Source organism: Pituophis catenifer, unplaced genomic scaffold (assembly GCF_029215685.1).
Source record: "Pituophis catenifer annectens isolate HBS135680 unplaced genomic scaffold, rPitCat1.0.hap2 SCAF_4, whole genome shotgun sequence".
NCBI classification, from domain to species: domain Eukaryota; kingdom Metazoa; phylum Chordata; class Lepidosauria; order Squamata; family Colubridae; genus Pituophis; species Pituophis catenifer.
In genome coordinates this window covers 76,474,646-76,493,760 of record NW_027256884.1, presented here as the reverse complement: position 1 = coordinate 76,493,760, position 19,115 = coordinate 76,474,646, and the positions used below count along the sequence as shown (strand labels likewise).

Below are 19,115 nucleotides of genomic sequence, written 5' to 3'. Positions count from 1 at the left end.
CTTTATTACCATCTATGTCAAAGAGTCAATATTCTTTGGAAAGGAGGTACTTGGTACTTTAATCATAATAATAATAATAATATCACAGAAATAATATGAAATCTATTGGTTTCAGAACAGCTTACACTGTGAAGGAATAGATATAGGGTTTTTTTGTTATGGTTTTTCTTGGTATTTGTCCAATACAACTAGAGGATCTGCATGTTTTAGTACTGTGCTTATCTAGTTTTTTATAGCCAAACTATCAATATGGGGTACAATGAAGGTGTTTGCTCATTAGCTGGGTTCATTATCTAAGGGACAACTAGAATAGGGATTCCCTGTTCATAGTCTATCACATCTGACTGAATTATTTTTATTAATGAAATGCATGTGCCACCTGACTTCCAGCAACCTTGAAGATCAAACTTATTAATTATAGTTACATAATATACTCTTGATTTCACCATGAAAATCAATTTATTAATATGTGCTCTCAATTCTTAAAACAGATAATGAAGCTGAGGATTTTTTAAAATATAAGTTTTATATTGGGTGTTTTAAGTTTGAAATTTTGTGAAGGTGAAATGCTTTAGAAATAGTCATGGTACTTCCACTGGATTTTCAGTCACTATATCTTTTACCTTTTGACTGAGGAGCAGGATGACCATGACTTGTCCATGCCGATCTTCTGGCTGGTTCATAAGGCATATCTGTGTGCAGAAGAAATCACTATAAGTAGATCTGATAGAAAATAGGAATGCTGCTTTAGGCCAAATGTCTGTCATCTGGTAGCTCTTGAAATTAGTAGTATTCCTGAGGGCAAAATATTCACCACAATATAAAATTCAACATTATTCTCACAGCAGTCTACTTAATTGCCACTGTATTAAAAAAAATCTTCCTGGAGTTATAAACATATACAATATTTGACATTTATCCGTCTATTATTGCATCACATCACATTGCATTGCATTGCATTGCATTATTTTGTGTTCATTTGATTTGTATGATTCTATTCTATTTTGCATAGTAAAGAACCAAGATAATTAAAGATGAATTATTAACATTAAAATCATGGAAACAGAAGTCTTTAGGATTCTACATTCCTTTTGTCTCATTTTTAGAAAGCTCCAATTTATTATATGCATACATGTATTAGTTAGATTACTGAATGGAGATGTGATACTACCATCAAATGGATAGCTATGAACATTCCTTTCTTTCATAAAATTGCAGTTATGAGAAAGTTATGTGACAGCATTATCTGTCTATACTATGGCTTTCTATGAGTTTTCATTATAACACTGAAATAAGTTTAAGAAAATTTAATGAGGACTTGACATTGTAAAATTAATTTGAGGATATTCATAATATACATTACAACAGTATTAAAAATATCCTCAACTGAATAGTTTGCATGGCCACACTCAAAATATCCTATCCCTTTTTTAAAGTTTACATTTCAAGATATTTATGTTAAGCTAGATGTAGTGCATAGCAGTAGCTTCAACATATATATTGTTGTGGAATATAAACAATTTATTTATTCTTGGAAAAGCAATAAGATTGCAATCTAACAGATTCTTGCAGAAGAAAAATGTATTAAAACATGAAATTGTGCCAGTCATGATTTATTCCTTTTTCCAAATAAAAGCTACTTCCTCTATTTTTCCATCCTTATTTGAGAAGAATTTCTATAATACCTTTTGAAGATCAGTCTCAAGTTTTTTTAAAAATGAAATAACATAAAAGATATGTGTGCATTAAGGCCTATAAGAAGTTTTACTATGGGTGGAAATTCATTTTAAAAAGCAAACAATTCCAATATGTCTTCCTCCACACAATCTTTTTCACTTCTTACATTTGGCTGTACGCTAAAACTGTTTTGTTCCTGCTCTGTTCTTTCCTTATTATAGGTTTATTTGACCCTTGTATTACTTAATTTAGAACCTTTCTATTCCCTTCAACCAAAAGATCAGTGGAAATAAATTATATACAAAGGTTTGCGATTTTGCCTGTATGTTAGCAGAATAACTTTTGACAACTGAACAGGAGGGACCAAATTCATTGTATATATGATTGTGTATAGGCAAAACAGCAGCTAATGAAAGAAAAAATTAACAATGGTCAGATCAAGCTGGGGTCTAGAGAGAAGTCCCTCAGCAAATGTCTACAGGAAAGGCAGTTTGACAGCAGCTAAGGAATATTGCTGATCATCTCCTCTTCCTATTTCATGCCTCCAAATATAATGCATGCAGTCTATGATGTACTTCTTAGTGTATATATGCACAGATATACACAGATGAAAAGGAATGGCAGAGCAGAAACACACAGAGAGACATAATTATTGCTTCATTACACAGGAAAAAAAAGTGCAAAAATCTGTTACGGTGACTGATGATAACAAAGCTGGAAAGAATGCTTTGTATGTTTTCCTATCCTACAATTCTTTCCAACAAAAGAGAATGTTGGAAATAAATTATGTAAAGGGAATGAAAACTCAATTTGTTTGTCTGTATAATTCTCCAAAATCAAATAGGGTCAACACTGGTGTGAAAGAAGATGGCAACCCCCACAACCTCAGGTTCAATAATGGGCCAGATTCTGCTGAGGGTTGTGGGAAAAAGTTAAAAATTCCCTTTTCATGTCACAATTAGAAGGCAATAGTTCAAAAATGTTGGCAGCCTCTTAATCCCCTTCCTTCACAGCCATCAGGCCAGTATGCAACTATTTTTAAGGAATTGAAAAGAACTCTAGAACCCATATTACTGATGATCTCCCCATCTCATTATATACTGTGCAGACTCTTGTGAACAGAATACCAAAGTATATTGTTTGCTTTTATTTTTTCTTAAAAATGCTAAGAAAACTAATTCATAAATAAACTGAAGGCACAGAACCAAAACCAAAAAAGTTGGTGTATTCAATTGTAATAAAATCCTCTTTATGCTTAATCTCTTTGAAACCAATTCCTCACAAGACGCAGCAGAGCTTAAAGTCATGCCATCTTTCCTGATCTTTCAGCATGCCCTAAATTCAGTGCTACAAATTCTTTTTTAAAAAAATCCTGTGCCAAATATTTCCTCCTATTCTCCCCTTTCTGTTTACTTTCTCCCTTTGCTCCTGTTCAGCACCTACTTCTACACAGTGGCACTGAGAATTATTTTCTCTTTCAGTAAAGACAAAACTTTTCTTTCTTTCAGTAAAATTTTAATAGTGTTTCAGCATATTGCACAGCACAAGAACAGCTGTCTTGGTTTTCTTGCTGAATTCGATAGGCACTGAACAGATTCTGGATAAACAAAGGAAAAACAAAAGCAGAAAGTATGCTGCCTAGTAAGGGGGAAAGGGGGAAAAATTCTGAGGAAGGAAAAAAATTGTTTGAAAGGGGGAAGGCTGTGACAGGAAGCAGAGTATCATCAAAGATTTCCTAAGACACCTCTTCATAATTAATGTCACAGATACTGATAGGGAATTTGGTATGCCTTGACAATGTGTGCTAAGCTATAAGTGGACAAAACTGCAATTATGTGTTAAAAGATTTAAAAAGTATAGAAATAACATAGATTGTGTTGTAAATCATGTACATATCTCTGCATACCTGGCCTGGTGGTAATTCTTTGTGTTGCTTCAGGATAAACTGAAGTATTTGGAAAAATAAATGCTGCCCCTCCTGGAAGTAAGAACAAAAAAGCCCCATCATTATTGCTTTGTTCTATATATGAGTGAATATCATGAATATTTTGGAATGACATTTGTGAGGTTTGACTGCAGCAGATGGTTTAATTTCCCCCATCAAGTTCAATTGATATGAAATAATTCTAATTAGAGCATATTTTCCCAATATGTCAGCAGACTGTATATTTTCACTGAATTATACAATTGATGTATTAGTATAGACGTTACTTGCTTTAATACAAACATAAGTAACAGCAGGTCTGCCAGACATACTATATATTGTACAATTATTTTCCTTACAGCGTGTAACTCTTCCTGTGGCTTTGTGGTGATTTTTATAGGAGGATTGTTCTAGGGGAGGGGTATAAGGTCACTGAGATATATATATGGGCTCAAATCTCATGCTATTTATCACTCAATACCTACATCTTTTATTGTTATGATAAAGCTGAACTTTGTAAGACATCAGAAGAGCTGTTAATTACAGGCACTGAATGAATAAATAAACATGGGAATATAACACATTGATGTAGAGTAGAAAAGACATATATCTCTGTACTAATCTTTATGAAGAAATTTAACATAATATGGGCTGTAACTGAGGAATTCAGGTTTAAAATCTCATCAGACATTAAACTCATTGGGTGAAAATAATCTTGTCATTGTCTCTTACTGCTTTTCAGTTAACCTAGTTGGTAAAACTCTTGTGATGATAAAATTGGGGAAAGGACAAGGATAAAATTAATAAACTATTAAATCATGAAATTTAGATTCTATTTAGAACAGGTTTAGCAAATTATTTTAAGCTAAATTACGAAATGCATGAAATATGTTAAGAATGATATAGCACATCTCTTTCTAAAAGGACAATTGCACAGAGCAAAACATGATTTGATATCAAGTTGTTTAACATTTTATTAATCACATTTCTAAGTCCTTAGTGTGTGATTCTATATATGGTATTTATTTATACTGGGGAAATCAAAACATACATAAATATAATTAACATTACTACTACTGATAATAATTATGTAAAAATATAGAAAAATTATCAAGTGAAAAATCTATCCTACTTTCTTAAAAAGTGCCCAGAGATAAGAATTATTTTACAAGGTGTTATTTCTGGTCACTAGAAATCATTAAAACTGTCAGGCATGATAACAAAAATGAGATACCCTGAACTTTTACTTGATCAAATTAGAGATATTACATTACCAGATGCACCATTCAAAAAAGGGCTTGTTTTAATTACAGGAAGTTGAACCAAAATTAAAGCTATACAATTTTTCTCTTTCCCCTACTCTCTTTCTCTTTTTTAAAATTAATGATCTGATCTGATGGGCAAACAGCTCACAAGAATAGATTAGTTGAGTTTGTCTGGGAAGTTATCTAATGATTCACAGTAGCAGTCCAATATACTGTAACTGATAAAAAGGATATGAGAGAAGCTAAATAGCTAGAAGCCCAGGAGACCAAACGGATATTTGTCTGGCGCACACAACAGTAGGACTCAGGTAAGATTTCCTAGTTAAGGGACAAATCCAAAAATGCCTCCCTCTGGTATGATAAGTGCTTGAGATACTACATTATTTACTGCATACCATTAGATTGCACCATTTAAAGATATTTAAAGTAGTTCCACTGGTCTTAAAAGTACAGAATAAAGATTAAGCATGGAAAAAGATTAGAACAACTGATACGTTTCAGCCTCTTAAATTCACAATTCTACTTTCTCACATGAATTGCATAATAAGTATCTGATCTCACTGTATGTAGAACATTATAAGGTCAGGAAGCAAGCTAGACTGGAATGTTCTTTATTTCTTCCATTTCCTTCCTTTTGCACATGTACAAAAAAAAAAAATCCCATTTAAGACCAATCAAAAATTTAGTTCCTTCACTAATATAAGACACCTTGGCAAAAGCTGTCCTTTATTTACATGGTAGGAAAAATTACCAGGAGAACTAATGATGGGTATATTCCATGTGAGCCTCATAATTGTGTTCATACTTATATGGGAAAGGCATAGGTGACTAACTCTTCTCTTCCCACTGAACAATATTGCCTCAAGAGTGCTAAATGTTTTACATGTTTATGAAAAGCATTGGGTGTATAAAATTCCCATCAATATTAAAACGTATATGACATACTTAAGCACTCTTTAAAAAAAATTACAGTCAACATGTATCTCTTAGACAGAAATCCTGAACTTTAAAAATGGCCTATAAAAAGGGGAGCAGTGACAGTATTACCTGTATTTCTAGCATGCATTAACCGTGGAGAGTTTTGTAAAGCCTTATCAACATCATCTGAAGTCAAATGTGGAAGAGGAGCTACAAAACAAAAAGCAACACCAAGAATTTTAAAAAAAAGATAGTCAGAATTATCTTACTAACCATTTTCTTTTAGTATACTAGGATTATTTATGGTCATGAATTCATTCATGTCTTTATGGGAATGGGTTTATGATTTTTCTATTGGAAGCGGGAGTTTTAAGTCAGAATAATATTAAAGAATGTCTTAATGATAATATTCATTATGAAATCTGTGAAAAATATGACATATTGGTGTTGCACTGCCTGATATTAAAATAATGGTCACTTACATTTAAAAATTTTTTAGAACCAAAGCATTTTCTATATGCCTTAAATAAAAATTCACTTTGTTCTTCTCCTACTTTTAAATGCTATATATTACTTTATATTATTTATATTTGAGGGGCTTTTCTTAAACCTGAAAACATCAATTTTAATGGAATATTCTAAAGCGCTATTTTGTTGCATAGAACACATGCCTGAATATACTCAAAATCATTATGTCTATGATTTCATTTAGAATTAACATTTCAGAAATGGAAAGAAAGTAAAGTTATGTGACCAGAAAAAACATTATTACCCATTCTAATCATATAAAATGTATATTGTTTTAGTTTTCATTTTCTTAAAAAGAATCAATAATTTCCTAACTGAAAGAATTTAGCATCTTATAAACGTATGTCTTTTAAAAAAAATCAAACCTATTTATTTCTTACTTTCTCTGAGGTAGTGTAGGTGTGAAAGAAGAATGTCTGCATTGTAGCTTGGTGTGAGCCTCTGGAAGTCATCTTTGGTCATCTTACACAACTCCTTTCCATCAATATCTTGAAATAGCATGATGTCCACATCTGGGAGGCCATATTCCTTGACAGCCCATTCTAGCCATTGGCGTACATGGTCTGTGCTCCATAATGTAGGATCTATTTTGAAAGTAGAAAATGTTGTTTTGTTAAAGTTGTGAAAAAACATCTAAGTTCTTTCCCCAGGGCAAACATGTTCTACTGATACTGATTAATTTTATTGAAATGATTCTAGAATTCTTTCTTTTATTAACTTAAAAAGACTGTGTGCTAGAAGACTCTGGGAACAGATTTGTTCTTGAATCTGGGAGAGGGAGAAAGGCTGGGGGAGGAAACCTTAAAATAGAATTGCAAAAAGGGGGGGGGAATTGAAAAAGACTGTAGCCACAGCATTCATTTTGGTGGTGCAAGATATGGCTCAGATAGAATAAGTAGAAATCTATTTTAAGAGAAAAGCCTTTGATGTTAAATAATTGGATTATCAACTAAAGATATAAAATAGTTAACCTATCTCCACCAACTAATTGATACATTATTCCCTTTTCTATATGGGCATTTTTATACCATTTTGTTCCTTCTTCCTAAATTTATTTGCCACCCATTTCATTTAGAAGTGATTCTGATTTATCATCAGAGATAAATATTCCTAACATTAAGTATTAGTAAATACTTGCTCTAGAAGAGGTCTTTAGCAATTTTCTGTAGCATTTTCCCTATTGCAGTGTGAAATATACTATGCATATTTGTGGTTTAAAGATTTAGCAAAGTCACTGAATTAAACAAATTCATTACATAGTATTTCATTACTTAAATGTAAAATAAGTTTTTCTTATTTTCAGATCCTGAGAAGCAGGCATATATTTAGACTGTGTGCCATGACAACCAGCATGATGTTCTCTGAAAGTTTTTATAGCAACTGAAATAAATATTTTTCTTCAATATGTCTGAACACAGAAGATCAGGGAATGGTAGGTGCTGGTACTTTAAGAAGATACTTGAAATAATAGTATGACAAACTGAATGAGGTTTTTCTTGGTACTTTATGTGTTTATTAGGGTTTTTTTTAGACTTTTTTAGACTTTTATTATGTATTTTTTATTAATTAATTATTGTTATTGATTATGTATGCCACTGTTGAGTGAGGTAGGTATATAAAGCCATAAAATGAAATATATAAATAATAATAATTAGTTTAGTTTAGTTTTATTAAATTTATATACCGCCCTTCTCCCGAAGGACTCAGGGCGGTGTACAGCCAGGATAAAAAACCAACAATATAAAAGTTAAACAACAATTTAAAATTATTAAATAGTTTGGCCCATAATCTAAAATAACATAAAATAACCCATTAAAAATAATATTTTAGGCCAGCCCTGCTTGATGGAATAATAATGTTTTAAGGGTGTGGCGAAAGGTACGAAGATCAGGAATCTGACGAATCTCCGGGGGCAGCTTGTTCCAGAGAAGGCTCTCCCCCTGGGGGTCGCCAGTCGACACTGTCTAACCAACGGCACCCTGAGGAGACCCTCTCTGTGGAAGCGTACTGGTCGGTGGGAGGCTATCGGAGGCAGAAGGCGGTCTCGTAAGTACCCAGGAGCGCTTTAAAGGTGGCAACCAACACCTTGAATAGCACCCGGAAGACCACCGGGAGCCAGTGCAGCTCGCACAGGAACGGTGTTACATGGGAGCATTGAGTCGCCCCCATAATCACCTGCGCGGCCACATTCTGGACCAGCTGGAGCCTCTGGGTGCTCTTCAAGGGGAGCCCCATGTAGAGAGCATTACAGTAGTCCAGATGGGAAGTGATGAGGGCATGAGTGACCGTGCGCAAGGTGTCCCGTTCAGAAAGGGACGCAACTGGTGGATCAGGCGAACCTGATAAAAAGTCCCCCTGGCCACAGCCATCAGATGGTCCTCTAAAGACAGCTGTGAGTCCAGGAGGACACCCAAGTTGTGAGCCCTCTCTGAGGGGGCCAAGATCTCACCCCCTATAGTCAGTGATGGAACCAACTGACTATGACGGGATGCCGGAAACCACAGCCACTCGGTCTTGGAAGGGTTGAGTCTGAGCTTGTTTCTCCCCATTCAGATCCGTACAGCCTCCAGGCACCAGGTCATCACTTCAAGGGCATCATTGGGGTGGCCCGGGGTGGAAATGTACAGCTGAGTATCATCAGCATACTGATGGAAATCCACCCTGAAGCCACGGCTGATCTCACCCAGCGGCTTCACATAAATGTTGAACAGGAGGGGCGAGAGGACTGACCCCTGTGGCATCCCACAAACTAGGCGCCTCGGGGTTGACCTCTGCCCCCCTGCCAACACAGACTGCGTACGGTCAGAGAGGAAGGAGGAGAACCACCTTATCATGGTGCCCCCCACCCCAACCCCTCCAACCGGCGCAGCATGATACCATGGTCGATGGTATCAAAAGCCGCTGAGAGATCTAATAGGACCAGGGCAGAGGAACAACGCCTGTCCCGAGCCCTCCAGGGATCATCAACCAATGCGACCAATGCCGTTTCTGTGCTATACCCAGGCCTGAAGCCCGACTGGAACGGATCCAGATAGTCCGCTTCATCCAGGTACTGGGGAAGCTGTCGTGCCACCACACTCTCAACAACCTTTGCCACAAAGCGAAGGTTGGAGACTGGACGATAGTTTGATAAACAGCCAGGTCCAGAGAAGGCTTCTTGAGGAGGGGCCTCACCACTGCCTCTTTCAAGGCAGCGGGAAAGAAACCCTCACTCAAAGAAGCATTGACAATCCCCTGGAGCCAGCCTTGTCTAACCTCCTGGGAAGCCAGCACCAACCAGGAGGGACACGGGTCCAATAAACATGTGGCCGCGTTCAACCTACCCAGAATCCTGTCCACATCCTCGGGAGTCACAAGGTCAAACTCCTCCCAGCTAACATTCTCAAGACCCACCTCCATCACCCCATCTGGATCTACCCAGTCAGAGTTCAAACCCTCCCGAATCTGAGCGATTTTGTCATGCAGATATTGCATGAAGCATTAGCAGTCCAGTCCTGACTATTTCACTAAAAATAAAGTGAATAAAGGTAAATCATAAACAATAGTAGGTAAAAGTAGCTAGACTTCACTGCTCTGATCGCCACTAGGTAGGTCTTAATATGAGACCTCACCAGTGTTTGGTCAGATTCGGAATGGCTGGCCCTCCAACTACTTTCCAGGTGTCTTTTCCAGCGCTTCATCTCTCTCAGCTCCTCGGAGAACCAAGGAGCCAATTGAGATCGCCGCCGGGTCAGAGGCCACAAAGACACGATGCGATCCAAAGCCCCAGCAGCCGCTCTCTCCCAGGCCGCCACTAGTTCTTCAGTCGAGCCGTGAGCCAGAGCCTCAGGGAATGGCCCAAGCTCCATCAGAAACCTATCCAGGTCCATCAGGTGCCTGGGACGAAACCATCTAACCGGTTCCGTCTCCCTGCGGTGAGGGTTAGCAGTTCGAATGTCCAGTTGAAGGAGTGAATGATCAGAACATGGCAAGGGCTCGATGACTAAATCCCCTATTTCTAGATCATTCTGCCACTGACCAGAGACAAAAATCAGATCCAGAGTGTGTCCCCCTGTGTGAGTAGGGCCACGAACAGGTCCAAAGCTGTCATGGAAACCATGAACTCCCGAGTTGCCAAAGACGTTTCGCCGACCGATGGCAGGTTGAAATGCCCCATAACCATAAGCCTGGGAGTATCAACCGCCACCCCGGCTATCACGTCAGGCAGCTCAAGTAGGGCCGCTGTTGCGTCGCAGGGAGCCAGGTACGCAATCAGCAGGCCCACCTGCACCCCCTGACCCCACTTCACAAGGAGGAACTCACATCCGGCTATCTGAGGAACAGTGGCTCCCTCGGACATAGGCTTTCATTAATAATAACCGCCATCCCCCCGCCCCTTCCCTGAGCCCTTGGCTGATGGAATGCCTGGAAACCTGGTGGGCACATTTCCACAAGGGGCACACCCCCTCCGGACCCAGCCAGGTCTCCGTAATACCCACCAGGTCCACTCGCCCCTCCTGAATAAGATCGTAAATGAGGGGGGCTTTATTTATCATGGACTTGGCATTGCACAACATCAGCCGGAGGCTCAGGCCCTGAAGATCTGAACAACCTGGGGAACGAGAGAAGCATTGGGGACTGGAGTGCGCAATCGCTCGAAGATAGCAAGTGCGCACTCCCCGAACATGATGTGGCCCCCTGCTTCCACCATATCTGCCCCTCCCACCCACAGTACTGATAGAACAGCCCTCCCTAGGTCGAGCTCCAGCCCACTCCCTGACATCCGACCCTATGTCTCTAATGCCGCAGCCCTTCGCAGGGCCCGGTCTTGACCCTGGTGGATTACCCCCCAAACCCACCCTGGTCCCCCCTGAACCCCTTAAAATTTTAATTAAAAATCCACTTTAAAAACTCCTCAATCTCTTCTTTGCCGCATGCCATCTCTAGGGGTTCCAAAAGCTGTCATCAAGATAGGCCCTCAATAACGTGGAGGGCCAAACCTGCGAGAGGGGGGAATCTCACAGAGCATGAAGTTCATTCACCGAATACATCTGACATCAGGGAGATGTGATGACCCATGGCCAATAACCAAGGGGTCCATTTCAATGTTATAACAATCTAAAGGAGCGGGATGCCGGACTTAGATGGAACTCACGGGACCTCACTGCCCTCTCACGGCAGTGGCGGGAGTACAAACGCCGTTTCAATCCGGTAATAGGTGGCCCAACCCCCTTGTCACGGAGGCTGGCCAACCAAGATCGTCCAAAGAAAAACCGGAAATAAGCCTTTCATTTCATTTGGCAGTCCTTCTGAGGTTTTTTTTTCAATAATGTATCCTTGGATTTAATTGTTCTAATAAAATCCTACATTACATTGTCAGACAAAAACAGGCAAAGCATAACTTGCTTATAGTCTCCTGTTTCTCCAGGTTAATCCTAATTTGAATGCAATGACCAAAATTAACAATACAAAACATACTAATTTTTGGCAGAAATCTAAGAGAAAAATTATATAAATATAATTACAAAAACCCTATAAAAATGAGGATAAAACAAGACAAAAATTCCTGCCTCACTTCCAATGATCTCAGTATCTCAGTGATTTGTCTCCTCCAGCCTTTGTCTTGTGAAAAAATAAGTTAAACAAGTTTCCCCTGTTTGTCAGTGCATTACTACTTTTCTTCTTCTTCCTCCTCCTCTTCTCCTCCTCCTCCTTCTTCCCCCTCCTCCCCCTCCTCCCTCTCTTTTTTCTCCTTTTTCTCCTTCTTCTCTTTCTCCTTCTTGAATCTATGTATAAAGTGATTTTGGATGTGTTGAAAATAACATAATTTTATCAAATTAAACACTATGCTGTTAATTTCAATGGAGAAGAATTAAGTGTACGCTCTAGTTGTATTCTGAAATCAGTATGGAATTTGGACATTCCTAATGTGAATGGATGGTCTCTACTGTATTTAGTGATAAGGTACATTTTAAATAGTTATTTAAAAATATTTGTTCACCTGCTGGAACAATAACTCTTCGTTCGTTGGTGGTCATGTTCGGTGGAGGGATGTGCTTTTCTTCCATATAGTTTCCATAGTTCATGCCAACATTTTCAGTGTTATTAGTCATCTTTCCACTTTTTGTCACACTGCAGTTGTCAGGGGAAGTCCTAAGGAAACAATTTAAAAATTGCTAGATAATATAGAATATTTTTTTTAAAAAAGTTGAAAAGTAAAGGAAGTACTCTAAGAAAAGTTTTATGTGCTGCTCATCTGCAATCTCAGGAACCGTCTCGCAGTCCTGTTTCTGTTAGCTTCTGAAGTGTACAATGGATGTCAGAGATTCAGGTGGAACAGAGAGTTCAATGCTGAAATTTTAGGAGATTCAATTCTAAAAGTTCTATTTTTAAAAAACATTTAAATATGTTTACTTTGTTTCCATATTATTCCACATGTCACTGAAATGCAAAATATTATAATTCAACATAAAACGATATGATTAAAATATCCATAATATTAATAGATAAATCTATACTATGATGAGTAAGAGCCTATTTGCCCAATACTTGAGATCAGATTAATACATTTACACTAGTTTGTCCCAGAATATTTGTTACTTTAAATTTATTTAACACTTGAAAAAATAGATTTCTGACTAATCCTCAAATTTGTGGTTGTCACAGAGTCCTTGGCAATTTGGGCACTTGGCAACTGGCACAGCATGTCTCGGTCAAGTGATTACCATCTGCAACCTTCCAGCACTTGGTTGTCCTTATCATATAGTTTGGAAATAACTGAGTCATATATACAATTCTTATTCTGTTGTGTAAGATTAAATTCATTATTTCAAATTAAGTGCAAGACAGCCCTTATAAGCCACTGAAGTAGTTTAACTTAGAGCTGTGCAGTCTCAGGAAAGTACTTCATTCTGACAAAAGGTATATGAACATCACTTTTTTAAAACAGCTTCCAAAAATCACACAGATCTCTGCTTCTAAACACCAGAAGGGTATAGTTGCCTCATTTCACTTCACTTGAAGAAATGGGCTTCTGCCAAGTCAGCCACAAATTCCTGCTAATTAGGCAATTGATAGACAAAGAAATAAATCTTTATTTCACACATTTAATAAAAAGATTAATTAATCATACTAAGGTTAATAATTTACCAAGAATAGCAATAGACTTATATACTGCTTCACAGTGCTTTACAGCCCTCTCTAAGCTATTTACAGTGTCACTATATCGCCTCCAACAATCTGGGTCTTTATTTTATCAACCTCAGAAGGTTGGAAGTTTGAATCAACCTTGAGCCAGTGAGGATCGAACACCTGACAGCTGAGTTAGCCTGCAATACTGCATTCTAACCATTGTGCAACCACCACTCTTCCAATAAGAACCCCAATGAAAAGCAGAACGGGAACCACAGAACACAATTTGAACTAGAATTCATCTTCCTTCCTTCCCTCCTCTGTCCATCCCTCCCTTCCTCCCTCATATATACATACATACATACATCTGCTATCTTTCACCACCAAGTAGCATCAGTCTTTTTAATCTCTCCAGTTGCTCTGCACAGCTTTATCAAATTTATTCCCAGCATCCCCATTATCTCCTGCCACCTTGCTGCTTCATTCCTCCACACTCAGCCTTTAAAATTCCATCAGTATCTTTTGCGTTAGTATTGTATATTTTGTTCATACTTGCTCTTAGTGTCTATGCAGATTCTTATTCTTTTTCAAAAGGCAGCTGGACTTTGTTTTTCGCTTCTCATCCAAGAAGCTTCTTAAATTCTGACTGAATGGTGGAGGATGGAAGGATTTATATTCCTTGCAGTCATCTGGTTGTTAGCACTCTTTCTGAAATTTGTTGAGGTGATGTGGAGGTTTATCTCTGCTCTCAGGATCACCTGAATAGTGCAAATGGATGTGGAACCTTCTTGGAGCTGCTGAAAGGTCTGTGTTGTAAACAGGAGATAGGTGGTGTCATGTCCCTCCCCCTCTATTGAGATAGGGCTGTTCAATCTTAACATAGATGGTCTTTTAAACCCCTTGGGTCCCTTGGTTTGAAAGAGGGGTCAAAGAGGCCATCTACATTAAGATTGAATAGCCCTTTCTCAACACAGGGGGAAGGATATGAGACCACCTCAGTCCCCTGAGGGCACAGATAAACCTCCAGGTGGCCGCAACGACTCTCAGAAAGAGTACTAACAACCAGATGACTGCAAGGAATATAAATTCTTCCATTTTTCACCATTTGGTCAGAACTAAGAAGGTTCTTGGAGGAGAAGCGAAAAGTCTTCAAAGAAAAACAAAGTCCAGTTACCTTTTGAAAAAGCACCTTTGGAATATTTGCTCTTAGCTTTCCATCCACAGCTATCACCAAGTTTCCTCTCATAAGAAAGTGAGAATTGTATCGGTTGTTTCTGAATGTGTTGGGTGCATGAATGTTGGAAGCACTTGAAAGCCAAAGTCCAACTTGCCTTTGCTTATGTTCTGTGTTTCCGTTAGATTTTTTCTATAGGAACCAAATACATTCTGAGAAATAAAGACAATTGGCAGCATGACTTTACTTGAAGCATTAGCAGGCCATTCCTGACTATCTCACTAAAAATAAAGTGAATAAAGGTAAATCATAAACAATAGTAGGTAAATGAATTTAGAAGCCATCAGGAAGCTCTGCGGGTTCAAGGCTCCATTATTATCTATGCCTGAAATATTCAGTTATTCAGCAATTTCAAGTGTAAAAGAAAGAACAAAGCATTCTTTTAATATTGATAATACTGTAGTGACATTCTGTTATAAATACAGAAGTAACAATATATTCATTAATGCTAAGGGTATATAAAATTTTCTAAACTTGAAATATTCCATAGTCACTCTGACTATGCTAAACTAAGAATATAACAATATCATGCTGTCCTACTGAGATAAGTCATATAAACCAACGCTGTTTGGAGTCCTGAATGATTTTAAAGAATGTAAAGCAGGGATGAAATGCTCCTGGTTCGGACTGGATCGCCCAATCCAGTAGCGATGGCGGCGGGTGGTTTGGAGAACCGGTAGTAAAAATCCCTGGCCCCCCCATGCCCAGCTGAGTCGCGCAATAATCAGAGGCTTTTTTTTAATTTTTAAAAGCATTTTTCTACAACATCTTCCGCCGAAAAAATGCTTTTAAAAGTAAAAAAAAAAGCCTCTGATTATTGCGTGGCTCAGCTGGGATCGTCAGAGGCTTTTAAAAGCATTTTTTAACAACCTCTTCAGCTGAAGAGGTTGTAGAAAAAATGCTTTTAAAAGTAAAAAAAAAAAAGTTGGCCACGCCCACCCAGTCACATTACCCCCTCCCAACCAAGCCATGCCCACAGAACTGGTAGTAACAAATTTTACATTTCACCACTGATATAAAAGGGACCTTGAGACCAAAATATTTAAGAATTGCTGGTAAAGAACACTATACATAAAAGGCTATGTGGAGCATATTATAGAGCACATATTAGGACATATTCGGACATTATAGCCGTCCCATTTTTTTTTAGTTTCAGGTTTTAACATGAAATCATGTTCATGTGCCTGTATTCATTGCAAATCATGCTTAAACCCAGTTCTCTGCAGAGCCCTATCAAGAAAATCATTAAGGATTGAGAACTAGGATATAGTTTAGAGCAGTGGTCCCCAACCCCCGGTCCGCGGACCGGTGCCGGGCCGTGGAGTACCTGGCACCGGGCCGCGCAGCGGCCGGGGGACATAAACGCTGCAGCGCAAAGGCTCCTGGGCCGTGCGCAATGGGCCGTGCGCAAAAGCTCCTGGGCCGTGCCCCCACCCCTGCGCGCGCTCAGCGGGCCGCGGCGATAAAAAGGTTGGGGACCACTGGTTTAGAGTAATCACTTAAAATGGTAACATCTCTTTCAAATCAATGCAGAATCCTGAGGGCTGTTTGGACAGATCCACTTGGAAGCAATATAGAACAAGTTTACCAATGCGATCTTTAAAATATATATATATATATATTAGAAAAAGGTAAAATAATCAAATCAAAAAAATATACACTTGCCGTTTATTGATTTATAAATTTTATAAACTTAAAATACTATGATTCAAGTAGAAATACACAAGGCATCCTATCATCAGAAACAAGACAATGTCAAGGGAAACTGTTATCGGTGGCTAATGGTCTCTGTTGTTTAGCAACTTTAAGGCTAGTACTTTATCTTTATGTGATTATGATCATTATGTGCCATCAAGTCATTGTCAGTTCTTAGCAACCACATAGATATATGTCTTATCTTTTATTTTTGTGTTTGCATGTGTGTGATTTCATACTTGGATAAACATGGCATCTCCCTTATATTCTTCCTTGGAAAGAGAAATAGGAGACAGACAAGTATTTCAAAGGCTTAATTTCATACTCAGGGAAATTCCCAGGGAAATGCATGTAGACACAAATTAAAATAAAGCTTCATTTTGCATATTTGGTTTTTTTCCCTTTTACCTTGAGCCGTTAACTTGATTTGGGGTGCATTCCATTTTTATGGTGACTCTGGCTGGAGGCTGGGATAACCAATCCTGTTGGGGGATACGTGGACTCATCTTTGATGTTTGCCCATATTCACTGGAAGACGAAGCGGTCATTTCTGACTTAGCAAGATGGGGAGTCCCGTAGGCACACTCAAACAAAGACTGATCTTCACTTACAACTGATAATGCTTCCTGAAATAAAAAAAGGGGGGGGGTGGAAGCAACCAAGATCAATTAAATTAATAATTAATTTATTATTAAATAACTGCGCCCTGCCTCCATGCAACTAATAAAAAGTAAAATAAATAAGGAACACATCCAAAGGAAAAAGGGAAATTTAATATATAGGCTGGTTCAGTTTTTAAAATAAGGCATTAAATAACATTTATTTTTCCATAAAGCAGCTATTTTCCTCAATGTCGTCATCATCAACAACAACAACAATAACAAAAACTAGTCTGGACACTCAGGGCAGAGAACTATACAATTTAGGGGCAGCTAATGAAATGGTAATTTTGCTTGCTCTCATCAACTGAGGTCTGGAAATTGAAAGAGGATTCTCTATCAGATTCTAGGATATGGGCAGACTTGTATGTAAGGAACAGTCCCTATGATGTTTTTAACTTTAATCCATACTTAGGTTTTAAAAGTCAACATTAGTACTTGGAATTGTTTCAATAAAGGCCAATAACAGACAAAACATAAAAAGGGTAGAAAATTATAGTTTGTTAAAACTCTGATCTATACAGATGAAACTATGCATGTAACAACAGGTTTTGTCTCTTTCAGCAATTTCAGTATGAATATCAATTTGTCTTTGAATGTTTCTCTCATGTGCAGAAAGTTGCTATGCTGTGCTGTTCCTGCATGTGCAAAAGGTCTCTTTTCATAATTTTCCCTTAAATGTAAATGAGAATATAATAAAAGAAATCACAGAAAGTAGTTTTTTCCATAACTTTTTCTAAAACAAAAGGATTGAGGAAGTTGAAATGTTTACAGGGGCTGTTTCAGGAATATTACTGTTCACAAATGCTATAAGTTGTAACATTGATTGAATGTATAATCTATCAGTTATGTGACATCAAATTGGTGTACATTTCTCATGACCAACAGTTAAACCCAGGATAATCTGTTCCCATCCTGGTCCTTTATACTTTCTAGGGGTGCACCCATCACTATTGTAACCCAATCATTTTACTGCTGGCCATCTTAACCAGCATTTTAGACTAATCAAGACAGCTACCCTGTCAAGCTTCAAAGCTTGCTTATGCTGTTGCAACCATTATCACCTCTCAGCTTGCCAATGAACTAATTGGATTGGAATGTAGGGTCCTCCAGGCATCAAGAGAGCAACCCGTGGGAACCAAGGACATTTCAACAGATGGCTAAGATCCTCAGAAGTGTTTTCTCATAATAATTCAACTGCTTTTAATTGGACAATGTGACTTGCACCAAGACAGGAAGGGAGGATTCTAAACTTTAATTTTACGGGATTGCGCAGGAAATAGCCAGATCTGGTTTTGCCTTAATCTGTGCCAAAATGATGTACTGCCTAAAGAGATTGGATTGTCTCAATAGGGCCTGCTTGGTTGAGTCTGTCAGTCGGAATGTTGACATACCCTTTGTTATAATGTGTCCAAAATATGGTAATTGGAGCTTAATCAATGTGCCTCCTCAAGTGAGAACTCTGGTTTGATTTGTTCTAAGATTTGTTGTAGGAGTAGGTGTTGGGTAGCCATGGTATTGTTACAATAGTCTCCAAAACAAAAATTCAAAAATCTTCAATATCTTTCTCTCCTGCTTCTTAACATTCCAATATTCAGATCCATAGAATGTCACAGGTAAAACAATTGCAAGCTTCTGATATCTATAGGTATAGACATAATATTTGAATATATTTCCCAAAATGTTCATTGCCACCATACTGGGAATAGCAGTAGGAAAGGCAATGAAAAACTGCCAGCCAGCCTAGAAGGAGGAGTCAAGTGAGGATTTAGCTTGAAATACTTGTGCAGCCGCAAGTGTCACAAACCTGTTACCCCCCCCCCCCAAGTTCCATGAAGCTTTATCTGGTCATACCTAAGGGAAGGAAAACAGTCTGATGAGACTGCTGTAGCATATGTGGTAGATAATAGAATTACTGACTTTCATTATTCAAGACTGGCTCTGATTGCTTGCATTTGATACATTCGAAGGGCTAGTCTGCAGTATGTATTTGACAGCTGCTTCCTTTGCTGTTGATAATTCTAAAAAGTGGGCATATGTACTATTTAAATATCATAATTGTCAATTTTAAAGCTCATTGCTATACCTGTCATCATTAACTTGCT

The 19,115-nt window shown here is 38.1% G+C and overlaps 1 protein-coding gene across 1 annotated transcript in view; it reads right to left on the bottom strand.

Annotated features, from left to right (window-relative positions):
- The window catches only part of ERG (ETS transcription factor ERG), a 42,063-nt gene that overhangs the window by 3,048 nt on the left and 19,900 nt on the right, over nt 1-19,115 (bottom strand). Inside the window, exons 2-7 of the mRNA XM_070943507.1 lie at nt 16,760-16,977; nt 12,293-12,444; nt 6,693-6,896; nt 5,914-5,994; nt 3,584-3,655; nt 624-692 (exon numbers count right to left, since the gene is read on the bottom strand). Of these exons, the coding sequence (XP_070799608.1) occupies nt 624-692; nt 3,584-3,655; nt 5,914-5,994; nt 6,693-6,896; nt 12,293-12,444; nt 16,760-16,977 (796 nt within the window). The remainder of the gene's footprint in view (nt 1-623; nt 693-3,583; nt 3,656-5,913; nt 5,995-6,692; nt 6,897-12,292; nt 12,445-16,759; nt 16,978-19,115) is intronic.